At 39.0% G+C, this 18104-nt stretch overlaps 1 protein-coding gene across 1 annotated transcript in view; it reads right to left on the bottom strand.

The window, feature by feature from the left end:
- The window catches only part of LOC149084358 (synaptic vesicle 2-related protein-like), a 43279-nt gene extending 27202 nt beyond the window's left edge, over positions 1–16077 (bottom strand). Inside the window, exons 1-8 of the mRNA XM_089234738.1 lie at positions 15908–16077; positions 9276–9364; positions 9048–9146; positions 8598–8669; positions 6562–6686; positions 5188–5251; positions 3721–3849; positions 3354–3559 (exon numbers count right to left, since the gene is read on the bottom strand). Coding sequence (XP_089090864.1) covers positions 3354–3559; positions 3721–3849; positions 5188–5251; positions 6562–6686; positions 8598–8669; positions 9048–9146; positions 9276–9364; positions 15908–15983 — 860 coding nt within the window. The 5' untranslated portion in view covers positions 15984–16077. The remainder of the gene's footprint in view (positions 1–3353; positions 3560–3720; positions 3850–5187; positions 5252–6561; positions 6687–8597; positions 8670–9047; positions 9147–9275; positions 9365–15907) is intronic.
- Between the last annotated feature and the right edge of the window lie 2027 nt (positions 16078–18104).

The following is an 18104-nucleotide window of genomic DNA, read 5'->3' as shown; positions in this document are numbered from 1 at the left end:
GGGGGGGGAGGTCCATGCCGAGAGGTATATATATGTATAATATACACACACAACAGCAGTGCTCCCAACACAGGGTCGGGGTACCCGGGGAAGATTTCACGTATAAGTAAAAAGTTTTCATTTCCAGGGCCCTTGATGGATCTCATTGTTTTCTTGCTGCTTTAACGTTGAAAAATTTCGATAGCGGAAGCAAAAGATATATCCAGTCTGGGGCCCCACCAAAAGTATGCGAATTGGTGTCCCGGGTAATTGGTTGGGGGCCCTGGATTTTATTCGTTGGTAAAACGAATACAAATGAAAATTTTTCATGGCACTCGCTCCGGGGGATGACCGACAAGCTTCCAAGTCGGGGGCCCATGTTTACAGGTTTCATTTTGGGGGCCCTGGATTTTATTCGTTGGTAAAACGAATACAAATGAAAATTTTTCATGGCACTCGCTCCGGGGGATGACCGACAAGCTTCCAAGTCGGGGGCCCTATGTTTACAGGTTTCATTTCGGGGGCCCTGGATTTTATTCGTTGGTAAAACGAATACAAATGAAAATTTTTCATGGCACTCGCTCCGGGGGATGACCGACAAGCTTCCAAGTCGGGGGCCCTATGTTTACAGGTTTCATTTCGGGGGCCCTGGATTTTATTCGTTGGTAAAACGAATACAAATGAAAATTTTTCATGGCACTCGCTCCGGGGGATGACCGACAAGCTTCCAAGTCGGGGGCCCATGTTTACAGGTTTCATTTTGGGGGCCCTGGATTTTATTCGTTGGTAAAACGAATACAAATGAAAATTTTTCATGGCACTCGCTCCGGGGGATGACCGACAAGCTTCCAAGTCGGGGGCCCTATGTTTACAGGTTTCATTTCGGGGGCCCTGGATTTTATTCGTTGGTAAAACGAATACAAATGAAAATTTTTCATGGCACTCGCTCCGGGGGATGACCGACAAGCTTCCAAGTCGGGGGCCCTATGTTTACAGGTTTCATTTTGGGGGCCCTGGATGAATCTCATTCTTTTCTGTTGTAGAATTTGCAACAGCCGAAGCCCGAGATAAAGCCAGTCTGGGGCCCCACCAAAAGTATGCGAATTGGTGTCCCGGGTAATTGGTTGGGGGCCCTGGATTTTATTCGTTGGTAAAACGAATACAAATGAAAATTTTTCATGGCACTCGCACCGGGGGATGACCGACAAGCTTCCATGTCGGGGGCCCCATGTTTACAGGTTTGATTTTGGGGGCCCTGGATGAATCTCATTCTTTTCTGTTGTAGAATTTGCCACAGCCGAAACCCGAGATATAGCCAGTCTGGGGCCCCACTAAAAATCTGCGTATTGTGTCCCCGCTACTGGATGTGGGGCCCTGGATTTTATTCGTTGTAAAATTGATAAAAATGAAAAATTCTCACAGGGGGGTGTCCGACAAGCTTGCAGGTCAGGGCTTCATGGAAATGTTGGCAGGTTGTAATTCGGTGCCCCTGAATGTATCTCATTGATTTTTGTGGTTTAACATTGTAAAATTTGCAACACATCGGTAGCCCAAGATATATCCAGTGTGGGGCCCCACTGAAATTCAGCGAATTGAATCTGGGGACCCCCATGGGGAAGTTTTCTGGGGATACTTGATGAATCTCATTTGTTTTTTGTTGCTTTATTATTATTTTCATTAAAATTCGCTTCTTCAGTAGGCTGGTGCTTTCACACGTCCCTTTCCCCTTTTCCATAGCACGCTGATGAAGTGGGACGAAATAAACAAGATATGTCCGGGAGAGAAGTGGGGGGGGGGGGGGGGTTGGCCGCCAAAGGCGGCAGGGGGGCAGAGCCCCCCTAGTATATATATATATATACACAGGGTGCATAGCAAACAGGGAATACGGCATTTTACTGGTAAACCGTTGATCCTAGAGGCAAAGTTTCCAAATAACGTGTGGTGCTCAGATATGTCATTCATGTTGCAAGGAATTGCATAGTTGTTAAAACAAAAAAATTGACTGTATATACAGTCCCTGTTTGGCCCGAGACCAAATTAGAAAGCTGTTGCCCTGTCTTTCCCCTGATGCCAACAAAGAAATTTCCATGTTTCCAAGCGCAATATTCACTGAGAAATTCGAATTCGAAAAATGGAGGTTAGGTGGGGGAAAAACAACGTTAAAAAAAATGCGAGTAATTTTTGTTTTTCCGCATTTAACGTTGTTCTTTCCCAACTTTCCTCCATTTTACGAATTCGAATACCTCAGTGAATATTGCACTTGCAAACATGGATTTTGTCTGTTGGCATCAGCAGAGACAGGGCAACAACATTTTAACTGGGTTTTGGGGGAACACGGGGACTGAATGAATGAACGAACGCCAGAACTTTACCACTGGACATATCCCGTTGCCGAGATCTCTTCTAGCCCAGCTTCGTGGTAGAGTCTGGAACACTTTATTTTACGACAAAAAAAAAGTACAAAATTTTTACAACATATTTCCCCCGGACAATTGGGTACTACGGAAAACTGTACTGGGAACACGGGGACTGTATAAAAAGTTACTTTTTTTTATTTTAATAACAACACAACCCTTTGAAATATGAATGACATATCTGAGCCCCACATGTTATTTTGGAACTTTTTCCAATTGGCTACTAGTATACCTCTAGAATCAATGGTTCGCCAGTAAAATGTCATACACCTCGTTTGCTATGCACCCTGTATATACTGCATACATATACAGTCAAACCCCGATATAACGCCACCATTTGTCCCACAGATTTCTGGCAATATAACGAGTTTGACGTTATATCGAATCACAAATTAACGTGTGGAATCCCTATATATAGGAGATTTGTTCACTGAAAAATTGTGGCACTAAGAGGGGTTGGCGCTAAATCGGGGGGGGAGGGAGCTACAACGGAATTTGACTGTATATATAAAAGATGTAAGAGGAAGAAAGGGAACACATACGGGAGGGGGAGGAAAAGAGGCTGAGCGTATTATATAGTAGCTAAATATACATTATAGTGGGGATAATCACTGAACAAGAATATAAGAGAAATGGGGAGGGAAAAAAACAATTTGCATTCATAGAGGGTTATAATGAAGCTCCGCGAGAGAAAAGAAGTAAAAAAACCAGAATGAATTTCTTCCTTTTGCATTGGGACGAGATATTTCGTCCCTGATCATTAAGAGGTTAAACAAATCAGCTCGTTTGTGCTTGCCGTGCTGCGTCAATCCACCACATTGGTTTTTATTTGGTTCGGCGTGACTCTTCAAGGTAGGTCTGAATCCAGTTTTTGGTTCCACAGAAAGCACGTTTTCGACACAGCCACCTTCGGAGGTGGGGGGGGGGGGAAATTACAATGGATTTCATTATATTACCCACCACATGTAACCGAGCAATAGCGTCGATTTCCGATAGTCCTTCCGGAACAGGTCTCGGATCCTGCCGCGTTTCTCGCAGTTGACGGCAGGATTCAGCTTACCCGGCGGAAGTTGCTTCCCGTTCATACTCGCCATTTGCATTATGAGTTTTTCGGCTTCCTCGAGTTTATTGCTGACCATATTGTATCTCGGACTCTCGGGAAACCACTGCAAAAAATAAATGCACATCATGACCACGTGACACACAAGCTCATGTGAACTTTAGTTCCAACACGAGTCCAAAACTACTTTGGGCCATTTAGCATTCAAAATTAGAGCGAATTTAGAGCAAAATTTTAGTGTTTTTTTACTAAAACTATAAGTCTTGCCTTCATCGCCACCAATATGGTGAGCGCAGGTACAGCCGTGACAGCTAGCAGTAACCTCCAGTTATTTGTATTTTCCATCACGATCCAAGCCACCAATATAACTCCTACGGTGCCTAGAGACCAGAAATACTATAAAAGACATTTAGAAATTTAAAATTCATTTTCCCGTGCACATGTTATTGAATAAAATAAAATTTGTATTCGATATATAACATAACATAGATATTGCAATGATAAATGTTGAATTAAGGATATATAATCATAATTCCCCAATGTTCCACTGTTTTTTTGCAGTGGCAGACTTTCAAAGAAATAGTGTACGAAACATGGCAGGTTTCCACGTGGGCAAGTGGGGCATTTGCCCAGGACCCCACGATTTTGGCAGCCCTAAAAATTCAAACACCATATATTAATTGACTGATCCAAAACATCTTTGAGCCTGGTTACAAGGTCCCCATATAATTGCTCTTCCCAGGGCCTTCTCATATCAAAGTCAGACATCAGTGTTGAAGTGATACATGCAGAACATTAAATGTTCATGTGTGCCACCAGCAATAATAGATTTGCAAACGTGACACCAACGATATTCTAGCGATATTATTATACTAGCGTGACACCAACGATGAATGTGTGATACTAGCGAGCAGCGATGCATGCATAACACCGATCCATGACGTCACCGAGCAGTGATGAGTGCGTAACACCAATATATGCATGATTGGCAGTAACAGTTATGCACGCGTGACACTAGTGATGTGTGTGTGATACCAGCGATGCAAGCATAACACTAACGTTATGTGTGATATCCCAGCGATGCATAACTACAGCCGAATCCCGTTGTAACGAATACCGTTATAGCGAAAATCTCGTTTTAACGAACACTTTTCTGATCCTCCAAATTAAGTTTACATAAGAACAATGCGAAAACCTGTAATTCCGTTACAACGAAGTGAATTCTCCGGTTTCTCGAAGTTCGTTATAACGGAATTCGACTATATTTCTATCCGCTCGTTTAGTTACCGTGTGTATACAATTTTCCTATATTATGCGGAGAAAGAACTATTAGCCCACACACATTTGCACCCGGAATCCAGTTAAGAGTTCACTTCACGATGCAAATGAATCACGGGTGATGCACCCGCTAAATTGTGAGCTCGTAGAATACGTAAATACCCGTTTCCGTGGTGATACCGGACAAATAGCGAATTTTAGCAGATGCAAACGGGTTGGTAGAAATAACGATACTTTATACAGTATCCTCGTTGGGCCATATACAAAATGCTTGGTATGCAAAAGTTGCTTGGTATACAAGTTGGTATACAAAATGCCTCGTTGGGCATTTTGCCTGTTGTGGCGTTGTATTTGTATTAGTTAAATTTGTGATAAATTTTGTTAAATAACGATATTTCGGAATATTATTTTTGTGTTTTTAATTATCATTTTATTAGTATACATAAAAATACTTACGCACAGATAAAATCCCATTTTGCCTCTAATACTAACTGATACATATTCACAGCAAACAGTGAGGCTAAAAAAAAGAAAATTATTTATTTAAAAAATTTTATTTATCGAAATTTTTTTTTTCTTTTACGGAATTATTTAGGTTTTAATCATTTTCATTTCACAAATTGGAAGTTCCGCACCAGTACGGACCTACCGACCAATCAGGGAAGTTTTTACGCTTTGCTGCTTACTCAGGTGTCAGTCAGTGCAGTTAAAACGCTCTGTGCAGTTTACGTTGGTGCCATAAAACGGTAAAGCCTCAGTCCCACGAGAGTGGGCTAGGGCACCCTTGGTAAGATAATTAAAGACAATAGAAGTCTGTCAGGGCCCGCGGTCGTCTCGGGTCTCGGGGAAGCAATAATTTTTATGGTTTTCAATACAAAGGCAGCGGAACGAACGTCTTCCTTTGTGAATGACCGGACAAGTACGGATTACTTCACGCCGGCTGTGGGTTTTGCTGTTTATGTCCAACAAAGACTTTTATTATCTTTAGACTTTTATTAACTTTAATTATCTTACCAAGGACCCCCTAGCCCACTCTCGTGGGACTAATCCTTAAAGAAGTTTCCGGGGAGCGATGGACTTTCCCGATCTAGGTGGATGGGTGGGGGGTGGGGATCGAGTGTCCGGGTCCTCCGTTCCTTTGATTTTGGTCGGGGTTGCTGTTGCGGTGTCCCGTATTCAAGTATTGGCGAATTTTCGGCAGGGGTTAGTTCGGAGTAAACATTCTCTAAGCTCACTCAGGGTAGCTTTAACGCTTTGAGGTTTACGCGGGTGTTGATCAGGGTGAATTTAACGCTTTGCGGCTTGCTCAGGAACGGCTAGGAGAGCCTATGAATATTTGATTTTATCAATTAATTGTACTTTGGTTATTGAGAGCCAGGAAATGTGTGTGTGTGGATGAAGATAAGGGATCCTTTTCGCATCCCGATCGAGACGGTATCTGATCGGTGCAGTTTCGGCAAGCATTACTCTTGCGGTAAGACACGTTTAAAGAGAATAGGCCTGTAATAAAAAATATATCTACAATATTTAAATGTGCGTCATGATCCCCCCCCCCTCCCAATGAAACCTCCGAAAATGTACAGGATGTTTCCTACAAGGTAACGGCAATTTTTTCGAAGGAAAATTCTAATAGACCTCTATGAATGGAATGAAGAGTGATAGCATCTGTGGGTGATGTTTCCTGTTGTTTTTTCTCTATTTCGTCATAAGAATTTTTTTTTTTGGCACAATCGTCTTATTGTGAATGTCTGTGTGTTATACAGACACATTCGAGGATTATTTACCGCCATCACGTTGCTAGACAGATAGTAATAAATTTTTAATACTCACACTTGCGCTACGCCTCCCAAGGAGAAACCTGTTACGGTGCGGAAACCCAACATCCATGAGTACGATGGAGATGCTGCGCTGAGTGAACCAAAAATGAACATTATGCTTAGTGATATTATCAGAGACTGTGTATGTGGGAAAAGAAAAAAAAATCATATTAGAGTCACTTGTATAATCCAAAACTATAAAGAGCTTTACTGCTAGAAAAGATCTTCAAGTTACTTCTCTCGTTTCAGCGTGTCAACAGTAAAAGTTGGCGTGTTCTGAGCTGTCGACAGCCTAAACTATGAAAGACACCAGAAATCTATGAAACCTTAGAAACGTCTTAATATCAATTAATGGAAAAGAAAGTGAATGCAAAAGAAAATCAGTTCTCACAATTAACATAATAAAGGGAGTAAATTTTAGCATATACGCTATTTTTTTGCAAACTTGTGTCCAATCACTCATGTCAGGTTACCTTCGGCAGAATCATTTCTATTTATGAACACGGTGATTGCGTACCAAAAGCTATGGAGATTTTCGATCTACCCTCTTCAAAGGAACACAACCCTTTACCGATCAGGGACGAGATATTTCGTCCAAACGCTAATGAAAGAAAATCATTCCGGCTCTATCTCTCTCTCTCTCTCTGTTTTTTTTACCTCTTTTTGTCATCATCGCGAAGCTTTACTGTGACTTTATGGGAACGGAAGTTCACATAATATATTTTTTCCCCTCCCCCGTTTTTTCTATACTCGTGTGTGTTCAGTAATTTTTTTTCCCCACATATAGTGTATCTTTCTGTATAAGAAAGAGAACACATAGGGAAAGGTGAGAAAGAAAGGGTGAGGGGGCGAAAGAGAAATCTGGGGCACTCCTTTTTTTTGCCTTATATTTCTAACACGTGAACAAAGAAAAAGAAATCAGTTTTTTTAAGATTTTTCATCCGTACTTCAAATATAGATTATAATTTGTTACGAAAATCCTGTACGTGAAGCGTTAAAGGGAATTCATATATTCTCCCTCATCCCTTCATAACCCCCGTAACGTACAGGTACGAGATATCCAGTCCCAGTATATATGGAAGCACTCTCTCTCACTCCCTTCTCTCAAGACTCTTCATTCATATATAAACGATTTTTACCTCAGTAATTACTTTTTATATTTTCTTCTTCACTACGTTTCGACAGGTAAAAGAAATTGTAGTAAATACATAGGGAAAAGGCGACTGGAAGGGTGTCTGGACAGAAAACCTGTTCCTCTCCATCTTTTTCCCTTTCATTTATGTTAACAATAATACCACTTTTTGAGATTTATCTCTGCTACTTCAGCTACACAGTGTCCAAATTTGTTGACGAAAGCCTGTACGTAAAGCACTCTTAAGACGTTTCTAAAGTTTCATAATTTTCTGTTAAGTAGTTAAGCCTGTAGACAGAATCAGGTAACGCCAACTTTAATTTTTACACACCTTGCAAAGTAATGCTTCTTAAAATGAGCTAATTACGGAATATCATTCTCAGAAATACGTACACACTGACATTTAAAGAATTACACTAAGTTTAAAGGATACGGTAGGCCGGGTCGGTAAGGCGTTCAATTAACATACCAAATCACTGAGCAACCTTTTGGTGAGTGATTCAGGAAAAAACGTCGGCTATAAACTTATAAACAATAAATTATCCTCTTGCCTGAAAATTATAAAACTTATCTAATTCGTGTGTTTGTTATTTTGACAATAAAAGGGTTGAACGTTTTTGTAGGTAAAAAGATGAAGTGAAAAATGCATGAATTTTAAATCTCCTATTGGTTGAAACAGGGCCATCTTCCATGTCATGCTATCGGAGTATCATGGGCTCCCAGGCGAAGAGATTTTTCTGAGAAACTGGCTAGAAATGCCGGCCTACCAATTTGTACGATCGCTCTCGAAATTTTCAATCAGATCCCATTCTCATGAGGCCCCCGGGCATGGCCCTTGCGTTAAGATAGCCCTGCGTTGAAACAAAAGACGCGAATGGTGTTGATGTTGTAACATCTGAATGAGAAAAAAGACGTACCTTTTTTCTTCCGTACTTGTCAGCTATTATTCCAAAAAAGGGACATCCAAATATCATTCCACAGAAAACACCCTGTCAAGAAATTGAAATGAGTAAAACACATAAGAGCACACAAAAGAATGAAAACATTTCTGGACGGACAACTGCGGAAACAATGTCCCTCCATCCCGGTGCGGAACAATTGTGGAAATAATTTCACTAATTGTAAACATGCTGCCCGTTACAGCTGCTGCGCAACTAGGGGGGTGACGAAGGGTCTGGTGCCTCGGGCGCCGGACTAGAGGAGGCTCAAATTTCACTCTTTAACCTCTCCTTCAACATTATGAGAGGCGCCAAAATGCGTGCTTCCCCTGCTGACCAAGCATCTAGTTGCCCTGCCTGAACAAACTTGAGGACGACAGCTGTTGGAAAATGGAAATTAAAAAATATGGAGTGCATTCGAAAACTTACCGTCGTGAGCATTGCATTTTGCCATCTTTTTATTTCCCATTCGCAAGAAAGTATTTGTCCGATTATCGACAGTATAATTATTTCGAAAGAATCTGCTGCCTACGAAACGAAAAAAAAATTCGACCCATTTCACATTATTACCTGAGATCCAATAAGACATTATTTAAAGCGGCATTACTTGTATTTAAAAAGGAAATCTTATAGAAAAAAGCATTATGTGTAACTCACCCAAGCAAGTCCAGCAAGAAATAAAAGCCTGTATTGGAACGGACCGAAACCCACTTCGTCAACGGCTTCATCTACTGAGAAAGTTTGTGCTACGCCAAATAAAATGAAAATAATGATCAACACAATCGCAAAGATTCATTATTATTGTTATTGTTTTTATAGTTCTTTCGTTGCAGCGAGATACAGTAGAACTTGGCTAATTCGAACTTGGTTAATTCGAATTTTGGATACAATTCGAACTCTTACAAACTCCCCTTGAGTTTTCTATCTACGTAGTTAATGTTGGGTGCGGTAGCCCAGGTCGATAAGATACTCGCTTAAAGTACTAAAGGATGTTTAGAGGTGTCGCGAGTTCGATGCCCGGTTTGTCCTTGTCAGAAACTTTCTGGGAACATGGTCACAGAAAAAGATTGCTACCGCAAGGAGTCCCATATCGAGCCGATTAGCACACCAACCTCTCGGTGAGTATGAAAAAAAAAGGCTGCCGTTTGGAATTGGCAATAAATTGTAGGTCCCGGTCTAATTATCCCTTATGGGCTGAAAATGACAGTGGTGCGACAAAAATGATCAATTTAATGTTAAAGTTTCTCGTTTAATTTGAATTGTTTTTTCCTTGGAATGTTTTGGATAATTCGAAGTTGGAGGGGAAAAATCTTGATTTTTTTTCCAAAATAATCACATTTAGTTTGGAAAAATTCTACGAGTCAGACTTTTTGCTTTTCTCGACCAAGTTGTTAAAAAGAATTCTCTAAAGACAAATAAAAGTTTGAAAAAATTCTGTTATTCTCTCTACTCTACTTTTTCTTTGATATTGTTACGATGATAGATGGCGCGATTTGTTCGATGGCTCTCAAAAATATCGAAATCCGTTGGCAACAGCAGTTGATACCGGTTTCGGTTTAGCGCTAAAAAGGTTTTAGCCAAAGAAGTGCGATTGGCAGAGAACCGGCGGAGGGTTGGCAAAGAACATTCCAGAGGGTTCAGCCCCTCCAGACGGTGGTGCCACAAACCTCGTACTATGAAATAGAAATTTGTGGAATATTCTTTTTCTCGAAGTTTTCGACTAGAGCTATAAATAGTGAGGCGATCGCAAGATGGGAGATTCCAGATTAGAGAGACTGGATGAAAAGTTAGTTGTGATTGAACTTTGCGAGAAAGTTGTTAGGTCTCTGATTAGCCTGTAAATACGTGTAAATTGCTGTTCTGTAAATAAATCTGTGTTTGTCCGTCGAACCGCTTCTTGTTTTTGCAATCTCGAAGTCTAGTGGAAATTGTCCGGAACAATATGTTAATGCCCATTTTAACTCTGTTCAGCTTTAATGCATCGACAACGCCGATTGCCCCTTAATACCAATTATGTTATTCAACCTATGAATCAAGGTGCAACATTCAAAACCTGAATCTCTTTATCGTCACTAAAAGTTCAGTTGATCATTTTTATCGCACCACGGTCATTTTCCGCACACGAGGGCATGTTAGATCGGGGCATACGATTTATTGTCAATTCCGAACGGCAGCTTTTTTTTATACTCACCGAGAGGTTGGTTCGCTAACTCCTCGGTGTGGGACTCCTTGCGGTAGCAATCTTTTTCTGTGGTCATATGTCGTCGTTTCAGTTGTATCCCTTTCTGACGAGGGCGAACCCCGGGTATCGAACTCGCGACACTTCTCTACATTCTTTGGTACTTTAGGCGAGTGTCTTATCGACCTGGGCTACTGTGCGCCCGTCACTAAAAGTATGGAAAGTTTCGGAAATAGGAAAAATCGGTATTGTAGAAAGCACATTTCCTTGGTAGCATTAGAATGATAAGCTCTGTTGCATTACCTCGTCCCGTCCAATAGGACATGCGACTATCTCCGATGATCAGACACCACGCGAGATCCGTCGTGTTCAGTATTTCAGTTTTCTATGAGTGTTATTAGTTCCAATCGATATATCGAATGATAAGTAAAATTTGGAGAACACTTTCGTATAACGGATGATCATGAACTGCTTCCGTAAATCAGGCTTTGAGCATGGGTCAAGAAATCCTCCAGTGATGTTGATTCCAGATCAGTGGAGTAAATGTAGCAGCTAAGATCAATTATATATATTATAATTCTAAATTATTAAAATTCGGGAAGCAGTTTCGTAACCGATAACGAAATTTTAATAATTGGTAGTTTTATCTCCTATGTGAATGTTGATGATTAAATTTCAATTTGTAGTCATTTTACAGTCATTACCAAGTGCCTCTAGGTATTTAGTATTCTGATTCCATTCCCAATGGTACCGAGAATGTATAAAAGTTCGAGAATTCCTGTTTAATTCACTCAGTAAGCACACCTAACAGTAAGGGAAAGAAAACACAAATGGGGGCCTTGGGGTTGCAAAATGCTCTGTATATACGATATTCAGTGACTTTCGCAAAGGGGATGTGTTTCATTATATAATCGTGAATTTGTGGGAGGGTGGCTTAGAGGCTTCGGCGTGAATAAAACATTGGAGGTGGGGACTGAAAGTTGTCAGTCGTCCCGTATATACGGGACTCAATCTCGTAAGCAATAAGAGGAAGGGTGTGTTGCATTGAAAATCGGTTAATTATTCAGGGTGGGGGGTAGAATAGCCCAAGTCCCCAGTTTCTGGTGCTTATGGGCAGCCTCAGAATACTTTCCTCCCCCCCCCCCCAAGAGCGGCCTGATACATTTTTTCAACATCTATCCGGCGTATAAGCCGCATCTACCAGAAGATTTGTTTTGAAAACACCCCGCGTGTGCATCAAAAATATTTCATTTCCATTATTTCTCTGCAAATTATTTCTACTAATTGTGCACTGATAGTTGAATTTTGCAAACAAAACGTTTTTATCCCAATTTTTCTGCAATTATCATTTTTTCTCACTCCTGATTTGAGGGTGGGGGGAAAGCCAAGTATTCTCATAAAGGAAAGAGGAAATAATTTGCTGTATATTGTTTGACTTTCTTATTTGTTTAGCACATTTGTGGTTATTATTTTTATGTATTTATTTTTTGATAATAATTTGTCTTATAAATTCGTAATTCCCAGTGATATAGACGGAGACACGCTTCACGAGGAAGCCATAAAATGTCTCTTCGACCTCCTTTATTTTCTCATAAACGGATCAGAATATATGTCAGAATTATGCTTATAATAATAATGACATCAAACTAAAAAATTCCGAGCCACAATCTCTCGCTGGAAGGTGCCCGCACACGTGTCTGTCCCACTATGACAGTCTGGGATTCCGCAACCTTTCCTTTCCATCCGTTTTCGCAAGTCCGAAACACGGTCTCGTAATTTTAAAGAGCAATAAAGTTTCGCAACCTATCAACCCATCTATTCCCCTTATCTCTGCGTTTATATCTGAACAGCTATACAGTCCGTATTCGAATAATGAATACGCCGTAAAAGTATGCTATAAAGAAGACGTATTTCTTCAAGATATAGAAACAACGCGATTTGTTTTCTAAAAATCTAATCGCAAGTAAACTCTGTGAAAGGTCAACCTCCAAATACATCGGGGGTTGGAGGGGGTTCCTTAACCGTTGGTCTATGGAGAGACTTTGATGCATACATGCTCTCAACCCATAGGCCGCGGGTGGGGGGTTTCATGTGTGGTGTAGTAGGTAGGGCCTCCAAAAATGGCTCGGGGATCCATGATGTTCTTAAGTCAGTCACCTCGTTGGGCAATTTGCCTGTTGTAGCGTTGTATTTGTATTTGAGTGTATAATTACCCACGGACTAGGAGAGAAGTGCGTAATGCTTCCCCTATATAGCTGTTTGCGTATTACATATTCGTTCCAAGTTTGTAACTCCATTGTTTATTCACCTATTATTATGTAAAAATTTTTTTTTTTTTTTAATAACATACAAACATATATACAAGCATTTACAGAAACACATTAAACATACACTTTTGACCTCAAGGGACATGCCTGTCCTTCCAGTAGGTCTACAGGGTTTCTCCGTAGATTATTTTTCTTAGCAACAGCCTATTATGGTTTAGGTCGGTTTATAATTCAATATACAGTTTTTTTTTTGTTTTTTTTTTTGTATTTATGTTACAAAGAAATTTTACATACAGATGGATTGTTTCATGTGGTTGTATTATTGTTGTAATATAGATTCTAGACTGGTATTCATAGAAAACGGGAATATATTGTTATTAGATCTTATGTAATTATTTGTATGATTGATTGTATGGTATAGATTCATTATTTTTGGAGCGGTGTATCTATAACTCTTTTGAAATAACGTTTTATTTGTTTTTGGCACTTTATATATGTTATTTAATCTAGATGACGTTCTATTTTGTTTCATTTCTAACCAATTATTGTTTAAGAATGAAAATTTTATTAGTCTATAAACATAGTTTTGTCTTATAGTTAGCTTATGGCATTCTGTTTTGTTGGTGTTTATTGTGGTGCTTGTTATTTGGGATCTTATCTTGTTATATATATTATCTAGTTTTTGCATATCTATTTGATATGCACCTCCCCAAGCAGTGATTCCATATGTTACAGCTGAATATATCCAAGCATAAAATAAATCTTTTAGAAAGTTATTGTCTATTGTGTCTCTTAGTCTATAAAGAATTGCCGCATATATTCTTAATTTTTTTATTATTTTTTCACACTGTAATTTCCATTTTAAATCATCTTGTATTATTATTCCTAGGTAGTTGTATTCATGTACTCTTTCAATTTCTTGACAGTTACATTGTAATATATGTTGACACGGACAATGATCATGAATTTTTATACTTAAATTTGCCAAACTATTTATGTTTCTCGTTTTTAAGCATATGTATTTAGTTTTCTGTATGTTTAGTTTTAGTTTATTTTTCTTGAGCCAGTTACTGATTTTAAATAGGTCCTCTTCAACTTTTTTTATTAAATTTGTAATTTCAGTGTCTTCAACATACAGTACTGTATCGTCTGCGAATGAGATTAATTTACCATTTATGTTGAGTTTGAATACATCATTTATGTAAATGAGAAACAATATCGGGCCAAGCACAGATCCCTGGGGGACACCTTTTTTTACTTCTATGAATGTACTCATTTCTTCACCTATTTTAACTGATTGTTTCCTATTAGAATAGTATGATTTAAACCAGCTCAATATGTTTCCACGTATACCAGCTGTTGACAATTTTCCTGTGAGTATCTCTAAATCTACGTAGTCAAAGGCTCTTTTTAAATCCAGAAATATCGTTATAGAAAATTTATTGCAGTTGAACCCGGTATTTAAATAATTGCACAGCTCTAAGATGGCCATTTCTGTATTCTTACTTTTCTGAAACCCTTTTGTGTATCGTAAGACATTTGGAATGCAACGGACTAGTATGTGTACACTCCTAGCCACTAATTTCGTATCTCTTCCGCTAGTACACAATTACATCTTTTCTTAACACAGTTTTCATATTCTGTATGTCATGCATTTTCACTCCCTATCCAGTAGTGGCAGGCGTAATTTCATGCATACCCAATTTTGAAAGCTATGCACTTTTTTTTCTGCAGCCTTGTTTTAAACTGTACATGTGATATTATCGATACTTTTTCCCCTATCACATAATCTCTTGGTACTTTCTGCCCCTCTCCCTGCTCTTTTTGTTTCGAGTAAATCGAAACAAAAAATGTTTGAACCATCGCGGTGACCTATCGGTTAGAAATTCGTCGGAATAAGGACTGGGTCACCGTTCCGGTAAGTAAGTAAGTATTCCCTACATATTATACTACTTTTTCAGGGCGCATAGCTACCAGCAAGTACGACATTTTACTGACAAACCGTTGCTCCTAGAAACATACTTCCAGTTAGAAAAAGTATCCAAATAACGTGTAGTACTCAAATGTGTCATTTATGTTATAAGGGGTTGTATAGTTATTAAAATAAAAACGTTCTCTAAGCTTCATGAATGACACACTAGCATTATAGTAGTAGTGATTGGTGCGTTACAAAAGCACGTTACGTTAGGGATTATTACTCGAGAAGCTAAAAAGCACGTTATGCTATGTTATTACTCGAGATTCTAATAAAAAGGCACATTACGTTATGAACCGAGAAGGAAGAAAGCGCTACCAATTGGCACCACTACAGAAGCGCACCAACAACTACTACTAGCTTATCTAAAATATAAACATTTTCCCTTTACATTCACATAACACTCGTCATTATGTGTTTTTAATTTTTAAAAATATATAAAACATTTAAAAATCGGTTCTGTGAATCTCCCCCGTATAAATATTATCTTGATCTTTTGGTTACTGTGCATGTAGAATTTGACAAAATGTCATTATATAACACATGTATGGTAAGTAGCCGTTCATCTTAGTTAAGGCATTTTTTTGACATAGTCCTACTTGGTTTGCGAAAAATAAGAAATAAATTTCTTATTCGAACATTTTGATTGTGGATAATTTCTCACGACCCCCTCCCCTCCGGATCATTCACACTACCCCTTGGGGGGGTCACGACTCACACTTTGGGAACCACTGCAGAAATCGAATCGTCTCTCAGCATTACTTCAGAAATTATTACTACTCTTTCCTAAAATATAATTCTACTCATTATGAAAAAAGAAACAAAACAGAAAATGAAAAACAAAACAATTATTTGAAACATTTCTCACCATCATTAACGGGAATTTGAATGTTGTCACCAAAAACTGTTGGCTGCGGTAGATCACGTGTTTCTTTTGGAGACATTATTCCTCACCAGTACACCCTCGAATATCTTCTTACAGCAGAGCCTAGTGATGATGTTGATACGCCGTGTTCTTATGTGCGTATGTGTGTGTGTCCTTTACGCACCGAACACATGCTCGTATCATGACGTGTACCTTTGTATTTTTTTATTATTATGATTCTTATTATAGGCCTACCTTTTTTTTTATTACTGTGATGAATCTTGTGTGGGAGCGAAGATCACTTTTCACGAGGTGAGGGAGAAAAAAATAAAAGTGGGAAAAAAAACTGAAAAACCCCGTGACCATCGAGAAATGAGCATGTTTGCACATTGTCTTCCGAGGTGTTAATTAAGCAGCTGCAGGAACAATTCAGAGATGGGTACTGAAAAATACTCGCACATATAGGTTATGTAGTGAAAAAATGATGTACACAGGTGTTTTCCAACCTTTTAATACTTGACGGCCACTGAAATGAAGCGCGAACAATTCGATTCAATAATTTAATTTGTAAACCAGCGAAAAAATAGAAATTTTGACAGGAAAATTTATTACCTTTCTGATTTATCATATTCCATATTTATACTCCTATAATAACACGTTTAAAAAACAGCATTGTGCTGGGACGGTTTCTCTTTCTCCGCTGCCATTTATCAATTAAAAACAGAACTATCGGTTATAAATCTGGGAGTAAAATTGATTGTTGGTTTATAAAACTGGTGTGTGTAGAATGAAAACGAGAGAACAAAATGTAGTATGATATCATAAATTGTTCATTTTTGTCCGGCCCACCGGTGTAAATGCTATAATGCCGGTTACTACCTACCGTATATACTCGTATATAAGCCGATTTTTTTTGTTCAGAAAATCTTTCATAAATAGGGAGTGCTGGCTTTTACACGGGTCAGTTTTTGGGGAGGAAAATTTCAGCCAGAGCTTTATCACTCCCCCTCCCTCCCCATAGCGAAGTGCATTAATTCTGTCCTTCAAAGTGGGTTTAAAGCCACGTTTAAGCATCATGTGGGGGGGGCATGGCCTAGCAATACACTGACACCCCTACAAGTTGGACACAATTTATGGTATTTGCTATGCAAGATCATCTAAGGCCCCTCGAGGCCCAAGGGCATTGCCCAAGTTAGCCCCTGCATTAAGACGTTCCCACATCAAAGGGGTTTCGATAAAAAGTATCAATCCACATAGCATGATAATTACAACAGTTTGTGGCTCGCGAACGGTAGCCATCTCTTATATTCGGCCAGCAGACTGAACATTTTGTAGAACACTGCCTTTTTGCCTATGCTGTAGCCATTGATACGATAGGGAAAAACTTTAATGCTATTTCGTAAAGTGGAGAGCGAGTAAAATTTGGAGGAGGAAGAGAAAAGTATTTGGAAGATTTTTTTATAATTTTTCATTGTGTGTATAAAATAAAAAATTACACATCTTAGAAATACTATAGTATACATTTTTTCCGCCAAAATATGTCTATTTTTTAGGATCGGCTTATACCTGGTTTCTAATTGGGGGGTCGGCTTACACACGAACGGGCTTATGCACGAACATATTCGGTATGTTTTCAAGTTTGCAGAAGAATTTCAGCTAAAGGCCTAATATTTTTTGTTGCGTCAATATGAAAAGATATGAACTCGAAACTAATAAGCAACAGGATGTTTCGCTATGTACATTTTTTTTTATTTCTTGTAGATGGCAGCAGTGGTTTCAGTGTAACATTATTGTATGCAAGAAGAGAAAAGCGTTGCGCTGGGACTGCTGCCATCTATCGAATGAAAACAAAACTATCTGATATAATTGTAGGAATAAAAGAAGTGTTCATTTATCACCAGTGTGCAACATCAAAATGAACAATATATAGTGTTACACCATATGTTGTTCATTGTCTTTTGCATTTTCATGCTGCTAACCAGCGTAAATGTTATGCGCCACAAAACTGGTTGTTGTATTGTAATGTTAGCCGTTGAATTTCAGGTTATAGTTCAAACTAACGGGCAACAAGATATTTTGCGGCAGACAACCGGCTACAGAGCGAAATTTTCTTTATTTTTTATAGATGGCAGCAAGTGTTCCAGTGCGATAAGCTACCCTGTGTAGATCAGTTTTTTCTTCTTTTTTATACTTACGGACC

Source organism: Pholcus phalangioides, unplaced genomic scaffold (assembly GCF_987345545.1).
Source record: "Pholcus phalangioides strain wild (caught in Gottingen) unplaced genomic scaffold, Ppha-v1.0 ptg000008l_1, whole genome shotgun sequence".
Classification (NCBI taxonomy): domain Eukaryota; kingdom Metazoa; phylum Arthropoda; class Arachnida; order Araneae; family Pholcidae; genus Pholcus; species Pholcus phalangioides.
This window is presented reverse-complemented; position numbering and strand designations above follow the sequence as displayed.